A 21402-nucleotide genomic window follows, 5' to 3' on the forward strand; every position below is an offset into this window, starting at 1 on the left:
TAAATCAGCTCATTTCCTAGTATCCCCAAAACATAAAAATGGAAGAGTTCCCCATTAAATAGAACAAATGCATTAAGTATCAATAATATTTTATGGCTAAGTCTAAAGCCCAGCCCATGAAACATAAAATAATGTGCCGTCATTACAAATTTGTTGCTCTTTCCAAACTACAGGCATTTCTCCTCAAACAGACTTTGTGTTTTACTAAAAATCCTCACATTCTACAAAACTCAACACTGGAAATAATAAGGCTCACTGGAAAAACAGGGATAGGGTAGCCCGATCCAAATCAATACAACTGCACAAGAAAGCACGCACTAAAACAGTAATCAGGTTGCTTACAAGGCCCAGGTAAGAAGCACCTGTGCCAGCTAGAGAAGCAAAATAGTTGTTCCAAATGCATAAACATAATAGAGTGCCCAGATTGTGCTCTTAAAATACCCTGTAAAAAGGCTCATTCCAGATCTCAGGCAGGAATTGCACAGTCTGAGGCATCTATCATACTGTAAGCTAACAAAACAGCCAGGAATTTTTTTAAAGCCCACCCCTAAAAAGGAATATCTTACTGGCCACAAATGACACATTATCAGCATCAATAAGAATTACAAAATTGTAACAGATGCATAAAAAATACTTTTAATCTATAAATGTATACAGATATTTATTAGAGAAACTTACACATCATAAACACAGACTACATATGAACCGGTTCATTTTAAAAACTAATTCTAAAAAAGAAAAAACTTCCAGCATTTTTCCTGCCTTTATTATACAAACTATATCATCACAAGGTGACATAATAGTATATAAAATGAAGTTTCTCTTTACTGGGAGTGTTTCAGCAAATAAATCAAGAAGGAATGACAGAATTAGTCTATCTTCATTTTCAGACACCTGCTGAATTGTTAATGACTCTAAGCATTAAGTATCGATACCTGTTATCATCAAAAGAGAAGACCTATGGAATGCCTTAAAAACCTCAAATTAGATCAAGTTTCAGTTTACTCCAATTTATAGCAACTACCAATTTAAGGAAATACAAAGGACATCATGGTTCTACAAAATAGCAAACTTATTGACAAACGATTTTGCAAGGGGAAAAACAGACATGGAGGGAATTTACTGAGATTAAAAGGGATTTAAGAAACATAATTAACTATAATGTGTAGACCTTATATGGATTCTATTTCAAATAGAAAAAATTTTGTAAAAGTTGGAACAATTTTTAATTTGGATACTGACAAATATCTTATGATAGTAAGGAATCACTGCTTTTCTATCTACTCTTATTTAATATTTTTGTAATAACTAAGTTTTAAAAAGCGATGAAAGCAAAGTTTATAATAAAATTTATTAAGGCAGGAACAGATGGAAATGGATTAAAGGTAGACCAGTCTTGCCGAAGTCACGCAGACACGAGTGGAACCGGGAGCCAGTGTGGCTGTGACTCAGGCTGGAAGGCAGGCGGTGTGAGCGCCACCCAAGGTGCAGGGCACCCCTCCGTAGGGAGAAAGCATCTGGAATAGGCCATTTTCACTTTTATTGAAATACAACTGAAAGAGGTGTTTATAGCAAGACCTGAAGGCTAGTTCTATTCCTGTTGAGGATATTATTCTAGTTTCCACAGTCTTGCATTTGCCAAGAAAAAAATGAACTCAATTTCTATGGGAAATTAATGTCCTTCCCTGAATTACCAATTCCCCCAGGAACAAATTCATATTTTTAAAAAGCACCAGTTGCGACAAAATAGCCTATGAACAAGACAGTACTTTAAGGGAATCCAATGTAAAGATTAATGGAACGCTGTCAATTTTAGTTACACACAGGCATAAGATAATACAGAGCAGAGAATAAGGGTTTTCTGTTCGCTTTTCTGCCAATTATTAAGTTGGTGTATAAATAAATTTTCTTTCACTAAAACATTACAACCCTTATAACAAAGTTTAAGTATATATTAACCCAATCATTACCTTTTTAGTGTACTGTTTATGCTACTTTAATAATTTTCCTCCTAATTAATCTTACCTTGATTTAATGAAATGACAGGTATTCGATTAGCATTATATAAAAAAATGTCTGCTCCATTCTCTTTGTTTCCAGATGAACTAGAATTCAGGCTCAATGTGAGCCACAATTGGAGAAGTGATTCCAACTGAAAAAGAATGAAAATTGACAGAAAACAAAATGTATATATTATATTATGAAATAATATTCAAACAAAATCTTATGTATGAATCCTTATGATTAAGCCTAATTTTTCTATTCAATATTCATCTGGTTACTTCAACTCAGTTGAGAAGCAAACACATCTTAAAATCCCTGATAAAACAAAATTTAACTGAATTAAAATTTGTAATTTACCTAACAGAAATGTTTTTTCTGACTTAAAAGAGGTGATTCAAATGTATTAATGACTTAAATACAAATGTATTTAAACTATAATATATACAATTGACCCCTGAACATGGCTCTGAACTGTGTAGATCCACTTAATATTCCTTATTTTATCAACAAATATGTAAACGTATTTTCTCTTAAGATTTTCTTAATAACTTTTTTTCTGTAGATTACTTTATTGTAAGAATACAGTATAGAATACATACAATATACCAAATACATGCTCATCAACTTTATGTTATCAGTAAGGCTTCTAGTCAACACCAGGAAATTAGTACTTAAATATTTAGGTAGTCAAAACTTGTATGTGAATTTTCAATTGTGCGGAGGGGTCAGCAACCCTGACCCCTGCGTGGTTCAGGAGTCAACTGTAGTTGCATCTAATCAGTAAAGACCAGACTCATAAAAATTCTGTGCGACCCAGCACTGAGGGGCTGTGGTCATCAAAGAGTCTCCAACACTTTTCCATCTGAGCCTGACACAGAAATCATCCCTGTAGGTTGAGAACGATCGCCCCGGTCACTTGCGTCTTTTATTAGGCTGGTAACAATGTCTAAAAATGCACCATTTCTCCTGAAGTCATACCTGAACATGATGGACTTGAAGCATGGAAAAAAGTTTGTTGAAACAAACATTTAACATTGGGACAGATGATAACTGTATAATAAGTTGGTTGGATTGGTTCGCTGCTTGTAAACCCCCTAGAAGTGAATCATCTGTTCCAGTGGGAGACTGTGATACTGAAAATTAAACACAATTATGATTTTATACACAAAGCATCAGGAGAAATGCTAACTAGCTATTACTATGTAACGTAAGTGAAGATCGTTTTTAAAAAAATTAAAATTGCATTCTTTTAAATGATTCATCATTATTATTAGAAAACTTGGTTTTACGACATTACTTGAAAGTCAAAAAGACAATCAACAGAGAAGCTCGAAAATTCACAGAATCTGTCCACCAGGGGAAAGGAACCTTACTCTCTAGCAGTTTTTATTTTCAATTTTTTCCTAATTAATAAGAGGAAAAGAAAAGGCAGAAAAAGAAGAATCTTAGCTCATCTTAAGAAGGTAGTTTTAAAATAATCTAGACTCCAGTCTACTGATTCTTTTTTCTTTCTCTTACCCCCTGCCCTGAGTGTCTAGAAGTGCCTGTGGCGAGAGCCCACCGAAGCTGTGCTCACTCTGGCGGAGGCTTCTGTGGTGCTCTGGTCCAATGAAAACTGGCGGGCCACAGGCTGACCAGCAGGGATTGGGATGGACACCAACTGATTCTTAACCCTGACTGCACATTAAATTACCTGAGAAGCGTCCAAAAATCCTGATGCCCAGGCCACATACCAAGCAAATTAAATATATAATTCACGGGGAGCAGAGAAATACAGGGATTCTAAGAGCAGTTCTTCACATATTTGCAAAGTTATTACATTAAAAGGGGTAACACACTTTTGCACATGGCAATAATCAAAAGACAGACTATACTGAGAAGCAGATATAAATCACAAAAGGATCTTCTAATAAGTGGCTTCTTTTTTTTTAGAACAGCTAGCAAAAAAAGAGCTACTTTAAGCAGCACTGAGCTGTCTGCGGTCATGGAGAGGCCGACCCAACAAAAGGGATCTATCTCCCTTTTTACACAAGAGATGACATACAACAATACCAGTGTGCCAACACTAAGGTTATAGAAAACTAGACCATCTTCTATTTTTCTCTACTTCCGAAGACAAGAAATAAATGAAGTTTACAATTAAAAAATTTGAGTTAACATAGGAAGAGCTAATAACCTAAATTTCCCTATTAAAATGGACTGTGAACTCCCCTTCATAGAAGGACATGATGCTCTTCCTAGGTTCTAATTACTACATCTACCCTCTTCATCACCATGCCCCAGGGAAAGAAAAGTGATTCATAGGCCTACGGGGGGTAGGGGGGTGTTGGAGGGGGGTGGGGGGCAGCATGCACAGGTGAGGGGATGGAGAAGGAGGGGGAACATTATCATCTTCTCAGGAAAGCTCCTCAATATTTGTCTTTGAGAGACATGCTACTATCTAACCTGTACTCACCTGACGGGAGCAGATCTACCCAAGTCTAGCACTGTGCATCAAGGGTCAGCGAACCATGGCCTGACGGCCAAATATGGCAGGCTACCCGGGTCTATAGCGCAGTTTCTGTAACAGCCATGCCCATTCATTTACCTGCTGTCTAGGGCTGCTTTACTGCTACAAAGTCAGAGCTACGCAGCTGCCAACACCCACCACATGGCCTGGGAAGCCTAAAATATTTACTCTCTGGTCCTTCATTATAAAAACTTTGCCTTGCTTTGCTGTAGATAATTAGGTAGTAAGTCCTTTCAATTCTGCAGTTCAATTTGGCCCATTTGGCTATCATCCTTACCTAGGTCTTCCATACAGGTCTTTAAGGACAATAAAGAGATGTTACTAGTAAAAAGCCCACTTTATCAGAAGTTTGGTGTAATGCAGTGAACTCACAGGCGGCCAGCTGACAGACTCCCCAAGGAGTTTCATTAGCCTCACCACACCACAGTGACAGAAACGCGACTCAGGTTTAAGGACACCAGATGGAGGCACTGTGTCCCCTCCACTCTCCCAACCTGTTAACCCTTTGCCTTATTTCTCAATTTGCTACTAACTGAGTGAGACAGAGGTGCTGTATGCCCATTCAGACTAATACCGGACGTGGAATTTAAAAAGCTGCAATCATCTCAGAATGACGATTTTCACTTACATGTAGGAGACGTATTTGTTAATGCCTGTAAGATGGAATCTGCTTCCAGGGTAGACATCATTTTCAACATCAGTTCTGCTTGTTGTTCAAGTCCAACCTCTAGGCGAGCATCTAGGGCTAAAAAAATGCAATTAAAAGTTTAAAAAAATGCTATTTGGTAATTTTTACTCTTGTCCTACTTCATATAGTAAAATGCGGACATCCAAACCCAAACCTGGGTGAGAAATGTGTCCTCACATAAAAACCTGGCACGGGGAACCAAGATGGCGGCGTAGGTAGACACACTGCGCCTCCTCGCACAACCAGAACTGACAGAGAATCGAACAGCAAGGGGGACCGACTCCAAGGAAATAGAAAATAAACATTCATCCAGACTGATAAACCGGACGAACGGCGGGCAGCGAAGCACACCACGCAACCCAGGGCTCCAGCTCCCGGAAATAAAGCCTCAAACCTCTGATTGAAAGCACCCCTGGGGGTTGGGGCAGCAGCAGGAGAGACTCCCAGCCTCACAGGAGAGGTTGTTGGAGAGACCCACGGGGGCCTAGAGTGTGCACAGGCCCACTTACTCGGGAACCAGCACCAGAGTGGCCCAGTTTGATTGTGGGTAGCGGAGTGAAAGATTGAAATCCGGAGGACAGTGAGACGGGCACCATTGCTCCCACTCGGCCCCTCCCCCTCGTACAGCGTCACAGCACAGCGACCAGTGTTACCCTGCCCTGGTGAACACCTAAGGCTCCGCCCCTTAAAGTAACAGACAGGCCAAGACAAACAAAAAAAAAAATGGCCCAAATGACAGAACACTTCAAAGCTCCTGAAAAAATACAACTAAGCGACGAAGAGATAGCCAACCTATCGGATGCACAGTTCAAAGCACTGGTTATCAATATGCTCACAGACTTGGTGGAATCTGTTCGAAAAACAGATGAAAAAATGAAGCCTATGCTAAGAGAAACAAAGGAAAATGTACAGGGAACCAATAGTGATGAGAAGGAAACTGGGACTCAAATCAAGGGTATGGACCAGAAGGAAGAAACAAACATCCAACCAGAAAAGAATGAAGAAACAAGAACTTGGAAAAATGAGGAGAGGCTTAGGAACCTCCAGGACACCTTGAAACGTTCCAACATCCAAATTATAGGGGTGCCAGAAGGAGAAGAGGAAGAACAAAAAATTGAAAACTTATTTGAACAAATAATGGAGAACTTCCCCGATCTGGCAAAGGAAATAGACTTCCGGGAAGTCCAGGAAGCTCAGAGAGTCCCAAAGAAGCTGGACCCAAGGAGGAACACACCAAGGCACATCATAATTACATTACCCAAGATTAAACGCAAGGAACTACATCCAAGATTACTGTATCCAGCAAAGCTATCATTTAGAATGGAAGGGAAGATAAAGTGCTTCTCAGATAAGGTCAAGTTAAAGAAGCTCATCATCACCAAGCCCTTATTATATGAAATGTTAAAGGGAGTTACCTAAGAAAAAGAAGATCAAAAATAGGAACAATAAAAATGACAGCAAACTCACAGTTATTAACGACCACACATAAAACAAAAACGAGAGCAAACTAGGCAAACAACTAGAACATGAGGGTTGTCAATAAGGGAGTGGGAGGGGGAGAGGGGGGAAAGGTACAGAGAATAAGTAGCATAGATGATAGGTGGAAAATAGACAGGGGGAGGGTAAAAATAGTGTAGGAAATGTAGAAGCCAAAGAACTTATAAGTATGACCCATGGACATGAACTATGGGGGGGGAATGTGGGAGAGAGGGGTGTGGGCAGGATGGAGTGGAGTGGGGGGGGGGAAATGGGACAACTGTAATAGCATAATCAATAAATATATTAAAAAAAAAAAAAAGAACCTGGCACGGGGTTATCAGAACCACAGTAGGTAATAGTACCTTTGCAAAGGAGGCTAGGGATGGGTAGGGATGAAAGGGCAAATATATACAAGGAGGTGTACCAAATAAGTGAATTAATGATCATGGAAACAAATAAATTAGAGGTAAGGAGAACCAGGTCCTCAGTGCCAGAGATAAAAAGATGCAACTATACAAACTGAGAAAACTAAAATGAAGCCTATGGAGTTAGATTAGTTACATGAACTGATGTACTGATGGGAACTCATGGCATCTCAATAAACAGATGTAGACACGAACATAGATGGAGACGGGTGCAGATACCCCCCCCCCCCCCCCTACATTCTCTCCTACATTTGTGCACCAGGAGGGCGTAGCCATCAAAAGAGCAGTAAGTATACTTCCAACCAAATTTTGGTTTCTCAACCACATTTCTCCACTAAAGGTTTTAAAATACCCTTCTCCTTATGGAAATGGCCTATCCCAGTCTGGGGCAGGGAAGTAAATGATCGTCTTACTGAGCCAGAAAACAAAGAAGTGCTCAAAGAAAGATGAAGACATGTCAAGAAGACAAGAGTCGAGCATGAAAAAGAGCCCAGTGGTCAAATCTGGGACTATCTGAACATCAAAATAAATGATGACAACAATGTACACTTAAAAGGGGCTAAAATGGTAATTTTTGTTATTTATATTTTATCTCAATAAAACTATTAAATAATGATAATAGTAAATTATAATCCACAGCCCAAAACTTCAAACCAAGGATCTATTCAAATTAAATAAATTTATAATTCTTTTTTAAAAAAGGATAGTTCCCAAGTACCCCTCTGCCACCATACTCCCAAAGAATTCTTTTACTAGCGGAAAAGAGTAACTTTATAATGGAGAAGACTGGCATCCACATCCTTAGTCAAGTAAATAAACATTAAAACCACAGTAGGGGGACAAATTAAAATCATGAGCCATCTAAACGGGGTGCAATAAGAAAACCTGAACATTACTTTTTTTGTTGTTTCTGTCAAAGTTACATGACCACAAGCTAGCTATGAGGAAATAGCATACAAACTCAATTGGGGGACATTCTGCAAATCATTACTGGCCTGTAAGCTTCAAAAGCACCAAGGTCACAAAAGTTCACTCTGAGGAACTTGGCACACGGAATGAAACTGAAGAGATGAGATAACTAAGTGTAGAGCACGATTCTGCACTGGATCCTTTTGCATAAAGGAGATTATTTAGACACAACTGATGAAACTTGAATAGGGTCTGAACATTAGTTAGTATTAATGTTAATTTCCTGATTTTGATGAGCGTACTTTCTGCTGTGTATATGAAGAACGTCCTGCTTTGTAAAATTCATGGAACAAAATAAAAACAACATCAGATTAGCAACTTACTCCTAATGGATCAATATAACAAACGTTCTCTGTATTATACTTGCAACTAACTGGTAAATATGATTGTTTCAAAAGGTAAGAAAATGTTTTACTTAAAAAAAAGATATGCTCTACATGACTAGAAGAGTAAAAAATAATATTCAATGAGGTTCCATTAGGATTATAAATTTAAAAAGTTTATTAATGACAGTAAGAAAATAAAGGCACAATTAGTGAAAATCACTAGCAAGCCCACACAATTTATGAATATACTTTGCTAAGTGTTACTTTGAGAAAAAAAAATCTGGACTATCAATGGAAGCTCCTTCAAAGTGACTGACAGAAACCTACACCTCTGAATGGCATTCTCACAGGACGCCTGTGATATTAAACCCTCCTAGCACACGCTCAGGCTCAATTTCTCAAGGGACAGAGCAAAACTTTAGGAACTACTTCAGGAATAGCATAAAATATAAAAACCTACTTACCCTGAGACACTGAAACACTAACTGTCTGTGATCCATTCTTCTCTGTATTTGCGGGTGGCTTGGCTACAGGAATTCCAAGACCTCCAATGTAAGGGTTGTAATTGTAGGTGCCATAATCAGCACCCCAATAATCATACCATGTACTGCTTATTGGCTTAAAAAAACAGAAAACAACTGTGGTTTATTTTTGCCTCTTCAGAAACAGTAACATTATTATTTACATTATGTAAACTCAAACAGGGTTACAAAACAAACATTCTGCCTTGGCTGGTGTGTCTCAGTGGCTTGAGTGCCGGCCTGCAAACCAAAGGGCCACCAGTTCAATTCCCAGTAAAGGCACATGCCTGGGTTACCGGCCAGGTCCCCAGTGGCGGGTGGGGGCGGGGGGGGGAGGGACAATCACACATTGATGTTTTTCCCCCTCTCTTTTTGCCTCCCTTCCCCTCCCTCTAAAAATAAGTAAAATCTAAAAATAAACAAACAAACATTCTTTGCACTCTTTAATTCCCCAAGACATACTTATAATCCTAATGATCTAGAGGAATGGTTCAGTAATGTTCTCTTCTTTTTATACCAATATATAAAAATAGCTTATTTAAAACCTAAGAGATACGTACCAACCTTAATAAAATCTCTTACACACAAAAAGAACCAATATAAAGTATTAGAGGTGTATCTCCTTTAGAAAAAGTTGAGGGTAACACATAAGTAGAATCTGCAATGAGGTCAGCTTGGATGAAATTAAATGCTGTTTTAAATGTTTATAATCCATAAATATATTTCCCCATAGTTATTAGTGGTTCTTATATATGATAATTTAAGTGGATATATTAACAAAATGGTGTAAGTTTCCCTTACATACCATGCATTTGGTATACACTATAGCACCTATAGCAATTTAATGTGTTTTGAGTACATTAAACAGTAGATTACATTTGGTGATAAATATGCACACTTTCCTTTTTTAAGTAATACATAAACCAAAACTGTTTGCAAAAGAATACTCTAGTGTATCATACCTTAAACACTTTGGCTGCAAGAGGATCCTTCTCCAAATCAATATCTAAAGGATCAATGTCAACTTCCATTAGATCTTGAAGTAAGTCGAGATCAATTTCTTTATCTTTTTCCAAAGAAGAAAGAGGTGGTGCACCTTTCAATAGTTGGAAGGGATTGTATTAGTGGAATATATAACAAAGTTAACGAATGCATTGCTTTAATTTCAGAAGTTATTTTTACTTGTGTGTAAGATATATGTTTCTACTGCTATAAAAATTTCTAAATTGTTATTCTTAACTTAGGCATCAGTAGGTATGCAAATGTATCACTTTGTAACACACAATTTAAATCACCAGTGCGTAATATTTGATTTCCTAAGGAAAAAAAACATGGATTAACCCTTGTTGAATCAAGTTTCATAAACTTTAAATGTTACTAATTTTATTACCTCCAATATATTTATTATGTTACATCTAATTTTTCAGTAACTGAGACCCAGCATTAAAGTGAAAAGCAAAAAAGACTCAAGTTGTAATACTGCTATTCACCTTATTTTTCTATTATACATTAGAAATTATTTTGCTTCCTAATATCTCCAAATTCTTAACTAGCCTTCTATGCCTTACAACTCTTATCTTCCCATCTTTCTCACCCTCTTATTTAGCATATATTTATAGAATGCCTCGCAAATGCCAGCCTGTATTAGGGTTTAAGGGTATGAAGATTAATAAAACACATTTCCACCTTCCAAGAAATTAATAGAGGTTCGGAGGTGAGGGTGCTCTACAGACGTTAAACCAGCTACTACACGGTCAGTGCTACCAGAGAGAACTGAGTGTTCGGCAGCACGGATGACACGCCAACACTGCTGGGGGTGACGGACAAGGCTTCTTGGGAAGGGCATGTGTTAAGTGAATCTTAGATAAAGAAGTCATCGTGCAAACAAGAGGAGAAAGTCTGATCCAGGTAAAGGGAGTATCGGGTAGAAAGATAAAATCCTAAAACAACGTAAGATTAAAGAATAACAAATGGCTGCAATGACCACAGCATCTGGCATATATGGGGTAGTAACTAAAGTAGAGTCTTGAAAAGTAGGGAGCGTTCCTACAAAAAATTGTGCAGGCAAAGACACACATTTACTTTTAAAAAGCAGGAAAGAAAACCAAGGAGAAAAAATAAGTCTATATGCCCAAAAAAGTGAATCTCAAGAACAAGAGCCTTTAACCCTGTTTTCTTAAGCACTGAATATCTTTAACGCTTTTCTAGGTTGTACACAATTTTCAACACAGTTAAATCAAACCACATCAAAGTAACCGGGACATTGTGAAAGATGGCATCTTATAATGAGTGTTCAGTCAGAGAATCAAAGCAAAACATATTTACCAGGAAAATAACTGATAACTTACTAAGGCCAAAGACCTAACAGAAAAATATAAAAGTTAACTTTAAACTTCACTAACATTCTTTTCATTTTTGTAACATTTTCATTTTTAAAAAATGCTAAAGGATATTTTTTTAAAACACAATTCACAGAATGTACCTGTTATATCATGTGTCAAAGGCTCGTCTATAGTCTCCAGCAACTGAACTGAAGACTGTTGAAGGCAGTCATCAGATTCGGCAGCTGCTGCACCGACATCATCGCTCACTGCTCCTTCCTCCATGGCTTCTGCAGCTACAGGGGCCAGCAGTTCTCCTATACGGAACGAAACAGTTCTAACCGCTTTAATAATTTATAAAAAGACATCCAGAACATATTAAAGCACATTTCTTCCTTCAGTTTAAATGACAGCATGTCTGCTCTATCAACTATAAGATTCAGAGGCAAATGAGACCTCATCTACCTAATGAAATGCTAGGACCATTGTATTACCCTCAATTTCTGAAAACGAGTAGTAGAAAACACAAAATGTGTAATCTGAACAAGGAATTACTACAATCACTTTACATATATTAACTCCCTTACTCATCAAAACATCTTTATAAGAAAGGTATGTTTAATACTCTTATCTTACATATGAACAGATTATTATTATTTGTATTATTATTATGACTATTACTTTACATACAAAGGCACCAAAAGTACCACAGGGAACTAGTAAGCAGCCCACTGCTGGTGTTGATAATGAAGCCAACCAGCTCCAACAACCCTGTACTTTAACAACCTGAGTCTTCCAAAAAAGACATTTATCACAAAAGTCAACATAATGAAATAAAAAGGAAATTTAAATGGTTGCTACTCTGACATTAAAGAGACCTTTGTACTTTTGGGGGTTACAGTTCCCTTAAAAGATTACTTAGTTGAGCAATGACAAGCTAATTTTGCCAAACCCTATGAAAATTAAATCCTGACAAACCTGCTAAAATATCCTGTAGCATACAAGTTAAGGAATACTGAGCCCAAGCACCACCCCAAGATATATCTCCTCTATTGAAGTCAGTTCCAACCAAAAGTAATAGCAGTCTTTCCAGCTGGGGTTCATTCACAATCTCACACAGATGTATAGTTGGCCTCGTGGCATTCGCAATGCGTGCAAGAACCTGTAATACATTTTATAAAATCACACACTTAAAGACCAATTACATGTTTTCTCCAAAATCAAAGCATTGGAGTAGTTTTCAATGAGATATACTTTTGGTGTCAAAATAATTGACTGGCATAGAATGATAAAGAAATGTAATTCCATGAATCAGATATTAAAGTCTGGTTAAAAATCTCGGTTGAATGTTAAAAGTAACTTCTGTAACCAATGAATATGCTACAGGAAAGCCTTCAGGGCATTAAAACCCCTTCAATACTGTAATTTGACATTTATTGGTATATTGCCTATTTTAACTTTTTAAAAAAGGTAGTTTCAAGACAGACATACCCAAATGACATACATTTCAAATCTGCATTAATCTGGCTTTAACTACATTAAAATATAAATCAACTATCCTGAGAAATCAGTGACAAAATATTTTTTAAGTGTTTCAAGGCACAATGAAACTGCATAAAAGGAAAACCCAGTAACAGCACCATTACTTCTCTTAATCAAAAACTGCACTCTTTCCTAATTCTTATTTTACCCTATGAGTCTGTAAGTATACATTACGCCTGTTAGTTTACCTACCTTACAAACGAACAGCAAGAGGTCTGCATGACAGGTAAAATCCATGGACAGGAGAAACAGGACAAGCTTTTGGACTACCGAAATACAACGCTCATGAGCCAAGGTAAACGGGAGTGGTTCTATCTCTGGGCTCTCTTTGGTGGTTGTAACTTCCGTGTCTAAATTAGAACGAGACCATTCTGCTGTCCGACGCAACCGAATTAAATCCTTAAAGTGCTGAACACAGGAAGTTATAATATTTAAATCAATAGTCAGTAAATAAAAGTTCTTTCAGTACAAATGTATTTACGTGATGAAAATATTCACTCAGAAAGTTTACTACTTCTACAGAACAAAAGTTTTCAAAAAGTAAGCCTCAAAAAGTAAGGTTATTAAAACCTATCTTAATCAATACACCTAACATCCTATTTTAGAGTAAGGTATAGGATATGTAACAGAATTTGAGAAAAGTGAAATTCTATAGAAAGGCTACATCAAGTCAAATCTAACATCATAAATAAACATTACCAAATTATCCTAAACACAATAAAAGGCGGATAGTAAAGAAACCTGTAACTCCAAGTACTGAGTATTAATTCAGTTTACTTCAAAATCTGAGGAGTTAGCTATAATTCTATAAGCAAAATAAGCCAGGCGGTGAGGGACAAATACCATATGATCTCACCTTTAACTGGAACATAATCAACAAAAGAAAAAAGCAAACAAAATATAACCAGAGACATTGAAATTAAGAACATTGTAACAATAGCCAGAGGGGAGTGGGGAGGGGACAGTGGGGAGAGGGGTCTATAGGAGCTACTATAAAGGACACAATGACAAAATCAAGGGGGAGGGTAGAGGTGGGGAAGGGAGGTGGGACTGGCTGGGGTGGGGTGGAGGGATAGGGAGAAAATGCGGACAACCGTAACTGAATAAAAATAAATAAATTTAAAAAAAAGAAACACAATACACAAACTTGGTTGCTACATATACGTATTAGTTTAAAAATACATAAAATTATTTTTTTTATTTTATTTACACATACCTGCACTTAACTTTTACTTAGAAAGGAAAAGAACACCATACATTTCCTTGAATCTTTTATCTTCAATTTACTGGAACACAATGTACTTTCAAGGAAATGCACTACAAACGGTCTCCAATTCACGATGGTTCAACTTACGATTTTTCAGTTTTATGAAGATGCAGAAGCAGTAAGCACTGATCCTGACCTGCACTAGAGATATGCAGTACCACACTCTCTCTCATGACGCTGGGCAGTGGCGGCGAGCCATAGTTCCCAGCCAGGCACGCAATCACGATAAACAAGCCGTACTCTACAGTGTACTGTGTTAGCAGCAAATTTTGGACATGTTCCAAGTACGTGTAATGTAGGCTAGGCTGAGCGATGATGTCTTGCAGTATAGGTGCACTGACTGCATTTTTTTCCACTGAGGCATTTTCTTTGCGTGTACATATTACAACCCTTGAAAAAGAATTCCAGGATTTTCTCTCCTGTGTTTCACCTTCCTTTTTTTTTTTTGTTTACATTGATTTTAGAGGGAGAGAGACATCAATTTGTTGTTCCATTTATTTATGCATTCATTGGTTGATTCCTCTATGCGCCCTGATTGGGGACTGAACCCACGATGTTGGCGTATGAGGACGATGCTCTAACCAACTGAGCTACCCTACACGTGGGCTCCCCTTGCTTCTTCCTGGTCCACGATGCCCACTGAGATTGTCAGTACAATGAAACCAAACTGATGAGACAAAGGCAGGTTGTTCTGCCATGTTCTGGACCTCTGAGTTGCACATCAAATCTGGGGCTGATTACTCCACACTTACTTAACCTGCCTGTGAGGCTCACAACAATTTGCACAGCTCTATGATAATCGGTAATTTCAAATTCACCGATGTTACCATCATTCATCATTACAGTTAGAAACCCGATGATGACTTTTGAGCACGGTCCAAAAAGAATCTGGTGTTTGCCTCTCTTTTCAGCTCGTCAACATTCCTGAGAGAACCAGCCAGGACATTCACGAGCACCACTATGGTGGCACAGAAAGATGGCAGACAGAGCAACTGCATTTTCAACCTAACAGTACTGTCAACTTAGAACCCATGTAACTGGATGCAACCCCATCGTAAGTTGAGGAACATCCGTAAAAAATTACATTTAGGTCACATTCATCATGTATTTCCTTGGGTTAAAGGCTACTATCCCCACTCCAAGGTGTTCAGAATAGACTTTTCTGTTAAGAAGCAGAATAACAAGGCTGGTCCAATGGTAGTGGATTATCAGAACTCAACTAAAGTTAGTGTCAAGAAGCAGAATAACACATATTTAAGTTTCCTTATTATTATTAAAGATACTTAACAACTCAAATAATTTAAAATACTAGAAGGGAAAACAACTTTCCTAAGATAATTACATTGAAAATTAAACGTCATACCTTTGAAGTGGCCTGCTTTAGTTTTGCTTGCTCTACAAGAAGTTTATATGATGATCCTTTGTTACTCTGTATTTTTTCTTTTTCCATTTGTTCCACCAAAGCCTTTTGTTTTGCTTTTAGTAGGTTAAGTTGCTTAAAAGTAGAAAAATTAATCTTAGAGATAGCAATGTTAAAAATGTAAATTATTAAACTCCTCAGAGAATTCATACATCAAACTAATGGAGTTAGTACAGCAAGCCCTCCCTATATGCTGGCTTCCGATGCTCAGACTCAAATGTTACCTTGCTGCTGATGTGCACCATGTAGTCATGCCCAATTACCATCATCCCGCCTGTACTGAACACGTACAGGCCTTTTCCTTGTCATTATTCCCTACACAACATAACCACTATTTACACAGCATTTGCACTGTATTAGGTATTACACGCCATCTGGAGATGAGTTAAAGTGCACAGGAGAACATAGGTTACATGCCAATACTGTGCCACATTATCTAGCGGACTTGAGCATCTGAAGATTTTGGTATCCGCAGGGTCAGAGTACCGATACCCTCTGGAGACCAAGAGACAACTATAATTCCCGGAAATATCTAGTTTTAACTGTGTTGCTGATTTTAAAAAATTATAATAAAATTTTAAAGAAACACCTTTTTAAGACCCATACAAGATCTTTCTATCTTATAATTAAAAATTAATCAATTCTTTACCTCATGGGTGAAGTGAGGTAACTAGAAGACGTTTTTACGTAAGCCACTAATGAACCTAATAGACATTGTTTTTAATAAAGGAAAATTAAACACATGAGGAAAATATTTTTCAACAGTACTTTTAGTTGTGCTTTGTGGGAATCTCCCTCAAGAGTAGTATATTTTTTGGTATGTTTATGGTTTTCGTTACTTAGAATTTTTACTGAGAAAACAACAAATTGAATGCAGTTGTAAGAAATACAGAAATCTCTTGGGCACTTTACTGATTTCCCCTACTGATAATGTTTTACAAAACTATAGTCTAATTAAAAATGATATTGTTATAATTCTCCAATCTTACTCAGATATTTTCCAGTTTTACTTGCACTCCATTTGTGTCTGTATTTTTGTTGGATACAGTTCTGGGCATGTGTTGGCTCATTTATTTATTGCTACAGTTAATACTAAGCAATTCCGTCATCACAAGGTCCCCCATGTTGTTCTTTAATGTTGCCCGTCCACGCCCCTGCTGTCCCATCTGCCCCATCTCTAACCCCTGACAACCACTAGTTGGTAGCAATGAATAAACAGACCAAAAGGGGGAAAAACATCTCTGCCCAGAAAAACCTTAACAATCTGTTGAGTGGCGCCCCCATAGAGCTGCATATGCAGAACACTACTGTAAACACAAAGTCACTAGAAAGCTACAGCCATAATTATAAATGAATAATTTAGTTCAAAGCTTAATAAATCTACCTTTTCAAGGAGTATTTCCTAAATTTCTACTACTGACATATATTTTTGTTATCAAGGAAAAAATCTTTAATATCACTATTATAAACAAGTATCAACCTGTGTGTTATCTCCATTTACATAAAAGAACGTATCCTAAAATAAAACCAGCTGTGCACATGCATTAAATAATCAATATATATTATGTGAATGTTGGAACTACTACAAATCAGTATTTTCAAAAAATTGTCCCAAGAGTTCTACAGTTAACATGTACAATTACAATAAAGAAAAATATAATTTTTAATTTATTTTGAAACAACCACAATCTTAATTGGTAATTTAAATTACTGTACATATTTTTCCCTAAACTATTTGAGAATAAATCAGCAACCTGATGACTAATCAACCCTAAATACTTCAGTACGTATTTCCTAGAAACAAGAACCTTCTCCTAAAAACCGTCATACAACCATCAAAATTAGAGACGTAACACTGATGCACTACCAGGTATCACTCAAACTCCATTTTAAGTTTTACCGACTGCCCCAATAATGTCCTCACACCGAAAAATAAAATACAGTAGTAATATTTCACACAGAAATTTCACTGGGTTATACTTTAGGTTTGTTCCCTACCTTCACATCCTAAATTAAAATCAACAAGCATAAATGTTAAATGACCAATAAATTTTAGCTGGATTTAAAAAGATGCCAATTAGTACTACCTAAAAGTAGTTGAGTCTCAAAAAGAAGAAGCACTGAGAAAATGACTTCTTACAACTTGTCTTGCAAAAGATTGGACAGTTAGCGTACGGGTGAAAAACTCAGAAGTGAAAATGAACAAGCTGGTGCTACATGATATGTTTCATAAATCCCAAAGCTTTCACAAGCTTGCCATGTCCTAAGGGTTTCGTATAAAATACCATTTCAGCTTAAATCAACTACACAAATATTTACTGACAACACACTAGGTTGAATACTAAGTATCAAGGATACAGCTGTAAGATAAAGAGGAAGACACTTCAAAATAGGGTAGTAAACTGGGATAAAGTACTGGCTCATAAGAATATAATGTGAGTTACAAACTCCGTTCCACAGAGTGAAATGCACATTAATAAATTTTATGTTTAATTTCAAGAGAAATCATGGAACCAATTGAGATTAAAAAAAAAAAAAAAACCCATGTAAGAATCTACAGACACCCTGAAATAAAATCACATACTAATGTACAGGGGTGGCCAAAAGTAGGTTAATAAGCACAATAACAAATAAATAATAATACATAAGTAAACTGTTCCATGTACTCACAACTGTAAACCTACTTTTGGTCACCCCTGTATATCCTCCTGTGAAAGAGGGAGTGTGTGTGTTCACATGCCCTTTCACATTAAAGCAGCAGAGATCTGTGTATATATTAACAAGAAACAATTAAAAAATAAAACAAAACCAAAAGAATTCAACAGGGAAATGGACAAACAGGCTTTTGAACATTCAAATAATGGAATAGTGGTCATACATTAAAAAAGAACCACTAAGCCCTCTATAATATCGATGAAGTTCAAGTGTATCATTTTTAATAAAAGAGGCCAGGCACAAAAGAGCATGTACTCTGCATGATGTCTAATACTTTAAGAAGTCATTCTTGCACAGTGAAATGCACAAATCAAATGTTAACAACATAAAAGAATCCCTACAAAATATTATAATGAATATGAGGGGGAAAATATAGGAAACACGAGGAACATGTTGTTTGCAGTACTATCCTATTTAGAAGCCAGGGAAGACCTGAAAAATAGAGTAAAGTATGTGGTTGGGAGAAAAAAAAAAAACAAAACAAAAAACTTAGCACACACAGAAATCCTGAATGAGAAAACTGGTGTAAACAGTTCAGGAACTCAGTGTAATATGGCTAGACCAAAATTCAAACCTGAATGTTAGAGGGGCAGATAATAGATACCCTAAAACCATGTTTTACGTTTGACCTTCATCAGGTCAACTGGAAGTCACTAAGAATTTATAAAAGGAGTAAGATATTCAAGCTCCTATTTAAAGAGAACTCCCTAGAGGCAGCATGAAAGATGGACTGGATTGAGAAAGGACAGAGCGAGGCCCTTTGACTAGGCAAAGAACAATGACGGGCTCACTCAGAACGGCAGGAACAGAGACGTGAAGAGGCAGTCAGTTTAAAAGACATCATCAAAAATCTGTAAACCACTATTGTTGCAGTCTTACAAATAAGGAAATTAAGTCTCAAAATGTTAAATAATCTCTCTATGTAGCTCTTTAAATGCCACGCCTAGTATCTGATGGCAAGTCTCTCCCATGCAACCTCTAAAGCAGTGTTCTCAAACATTAAAATAAAAAGGCATTAAAATTACCTGCTTATGATGAACTAGCTGCTTTCTGATTTTCCTGGAATATAATCTATCAAGGCTACTGCTGCCTTTGGAAGACCGATGTATGTTCTGAGTGTGCAGATTATTGTTAATAAAACTCCACTGGTTACCTACAGGACAAGGAAACGTTTTATTAATAAATCTGTTAAATGTAGTTTTAAAGTACATTTAATACTCAGTAAACACAAAATTATAAATGTATCATTCATGACAAAGCAGTTTTTTACTGTAATTGAATAACAATAAAAAATAAATTTTAAAAAAAGCAGTTTTTTAAAAAAATTAAAACACTGTAAAGAAATTGCTAAGATTTGACCCCAGAAAGGTTAATAACCTAGACCCTAAGTCACTTTAAGACCAGAGCCTGTCTCCAATCTTTCCTTTAAGATAACAGCCATCTTTCTCCCTAATTAAGATTAATCTCTGTACAACTTTGATAATGTCAATCAATTCTACCCACAAATGTTCAATATTGCCCAACTTTCAAACTCATGCTTTTGTGCAGTGCCCCCAGAATGGCACCGAGTGACTGACTTACTGCCAAAATAAGGTTCAGCCGTTCAAAACCATGCTGCATAGCTCTACTTACTCTCATTTTTTGAACTGTATCCAGAGTACTAAGTATCATTCTTGTGCTCAATTCAGACTTAATCTGACACTTAACCCACCTCCAATTATTTGTTCATTTGCTTAAACTAAGGACACATTTTTTAATTCTCTACTCTCCATTTGTGAAGTCAGTTCAAATTCTTCCAACCCTAAAAAAAAAGGTTGTCCATAGTCTCTGAATGATATAAATAAAAACTAAGACCTGGAATCCTAACTGTTATATTCCAACTTCACATTATGGTAATGTTTAACTGTATGTCTTACTGACCATTGACATACAGTATTTATTTAAAAAATAAATATATAGAGAAAATTCCCTATACATGAAAAGAATCCCCCATCTCTCCCCAAACATAACGTATACCATAAAAAATTGATACACCCATAAAACATCTCAGATCTTTTTTAAATAGTAGGATCCTGACAATGTTTAAAGTTCCAAATTTTATGTCACTTATTGGCTGTATTTAGATATTAAACAGAGCTATTTCAAGTCCTTCAGAAAAAGCCTTATTAATTTGGGAGACGGGAAGAAAACAACTTGTCTTACAATTTGATTTCCCTTCATTTTTAAACTTTTTGGTGCCTCAAACTAAGGAAGAAAGATTACAACAAAAAAATCCTCGAAATTTCTGCAAGCATAAAAGCTATTTTTAATTAATTAATAGAACTAACTTTATAATGGTCAAAGGAATGACACTATACTAAATAAAATAAAACTACAAGAACTCTTCACAGAATTCCTTTCCATAACTTCACTTATGTATATGTTGTTGTTTTCATAAACTGGAGGAAAAGCCTGTGAAAGACATGACTGTACCTAGTAACTAAAATCATGTTCAGACAAGGGGTTTGTCCTTAATGTGCTTCAAAAATAAATTCTATCCTTAAATCCTTAAACAAATTCCTGGTAAAGTTAATTCATATTTTACATAAATTACATAGAGCTGGACTCTCCAGGCCAATAGCCAGCTCTGGAACAACTATGAGTCCCTCAAAATCCCCACCAACAGATTATTATAAACTTCTGATACCTGTCAGAAACCTCTCCCTGTCTTTACCATTCAAAGGTTTCTTTGCAGCTGCTGCTTCATCTTCAACAGTTGCCACATAATCCAGCAACCTGGACACCAGCATAACCACCCAACTGATCATGGGAATATCCAGTACTCCTGTGAAGAGATTGGGGGCGGGCGGAATAATCAGGTGACTCTAAAAGTCTGAATAAAGTCTGATAATTATGGGATAAAACACTTTATAGATCCAAAACATACCATTACACCAATATTTATTTATAATAAGCCCCCAAATTAAAACCTACGACCACAAATCAAGTAACACATTGAATCTAATGGTATGCAAATACTTCATGGTACAAAACAGATCTTTAAATGTAATTAAATCTAACAGATAAATTATAAACTAGAAAACGAGGTTTAAAATGATATTCTTTTTTTTTACGAGTGACTGAAATGAAAAAACCTAATTTACAATTAATAAAGTTTTAAAGTTATAAATTCGTATGTTCTAAGATTTTTATTCCAGTAACAGTTTTTTCCCTCAT

The 21402-nt window shown here is 36.6% G+C and overlaps 1 protein-coding gene and 1 non-coding gene across 11 annotated transcripts in view; both read right to left on the reverse strand.

Moving 5' to 3' along the window:
* BIRC6 (baculoviral IAP repeat containing 6) overlaps nucleotides 1–21402 on the reverse strand; it is a 199338-nt gene that overhangs the window by 82480 nt on the left and 95456 nt on the right. For 7 of the 10 annotated variants that reach the window (XR_008426870.2, XM_024552635.4, XM_045189317.3 and 4 more), the window contains exons 32-42: nucleotides 20873–21010; nucleotides 19212–19339; nucleotides 15415–15546; nucleotides 12977–13192; nucleotides 12221–12404; nucleotides 11404–11559; nucleotides 9884–10017; nucleotides 8865–9018; nucleotides 5142–5258; nucleotides 2983–3137; nucleotides 2026–2152 (exon numbers count right to left, since the gene is read on the reverse strand). Coding sequence is in view for 9 of the 10 variants with exons in the window: in XM_024552635.4 (XP_024408403.2) it covers nucleotides 2026–2152; nucleotides 2983–3137; nucleotides 5142–5258; nucleotides 8865–9018; nucleotides 9884–10017; nucleotides 11404–11559; nucleotides 12221–12404; nucleotides 12977–13192; nucleotides 15415–15546; nucleotides 19212–19339; nucleotides 20873–21010 (1641 nt within the window). In the remaining variant the exon portion in view is untranslated. The remainder of the gene's footprint in view (nucleotides 1–2025; nucleotides 2153–2982; nucleotides 3138–5141; nucleotides 5259–8864; nucleotides 9019–9883; nucleotides 10018–11403; nucleotides 11560–12220; nucleotides 12405–12976; nucleotides 13193–15414; nucleotides 15547–19211; nucleotides 19340–20872; nucleotides 21011–21402) is intronic. The other 3 variants (XM_053924549.1, XM_053924547.1, XM_053924548.2) reach the window with 1 other exon arrangement.
* On the reverse strand, nucleotides 3533–3661 carry LOC112298181 (small nucleolar RNA SNORA52). Its single transcript, XR_002974102.1, has one exon. It is a non-coding gene; the product is annotated as a small nucleolar RNA SNORA52 (small nucleolar RNA).

The sequence above is a fragment of the Desmodus rotundus genome, chromosome 5 (genome assembly GCF_022682495.2).
Source record: "Desmodus rotundus isolate HL8 chromosome 5, HLdesRot8A.1, whole genome shotgun sequence".
NCBI lineage: Eukaryota > Metazoa > Chordata > Mammalia > Chiroptera > Phyllostomidae > Desmodus > Desmodus rotundus.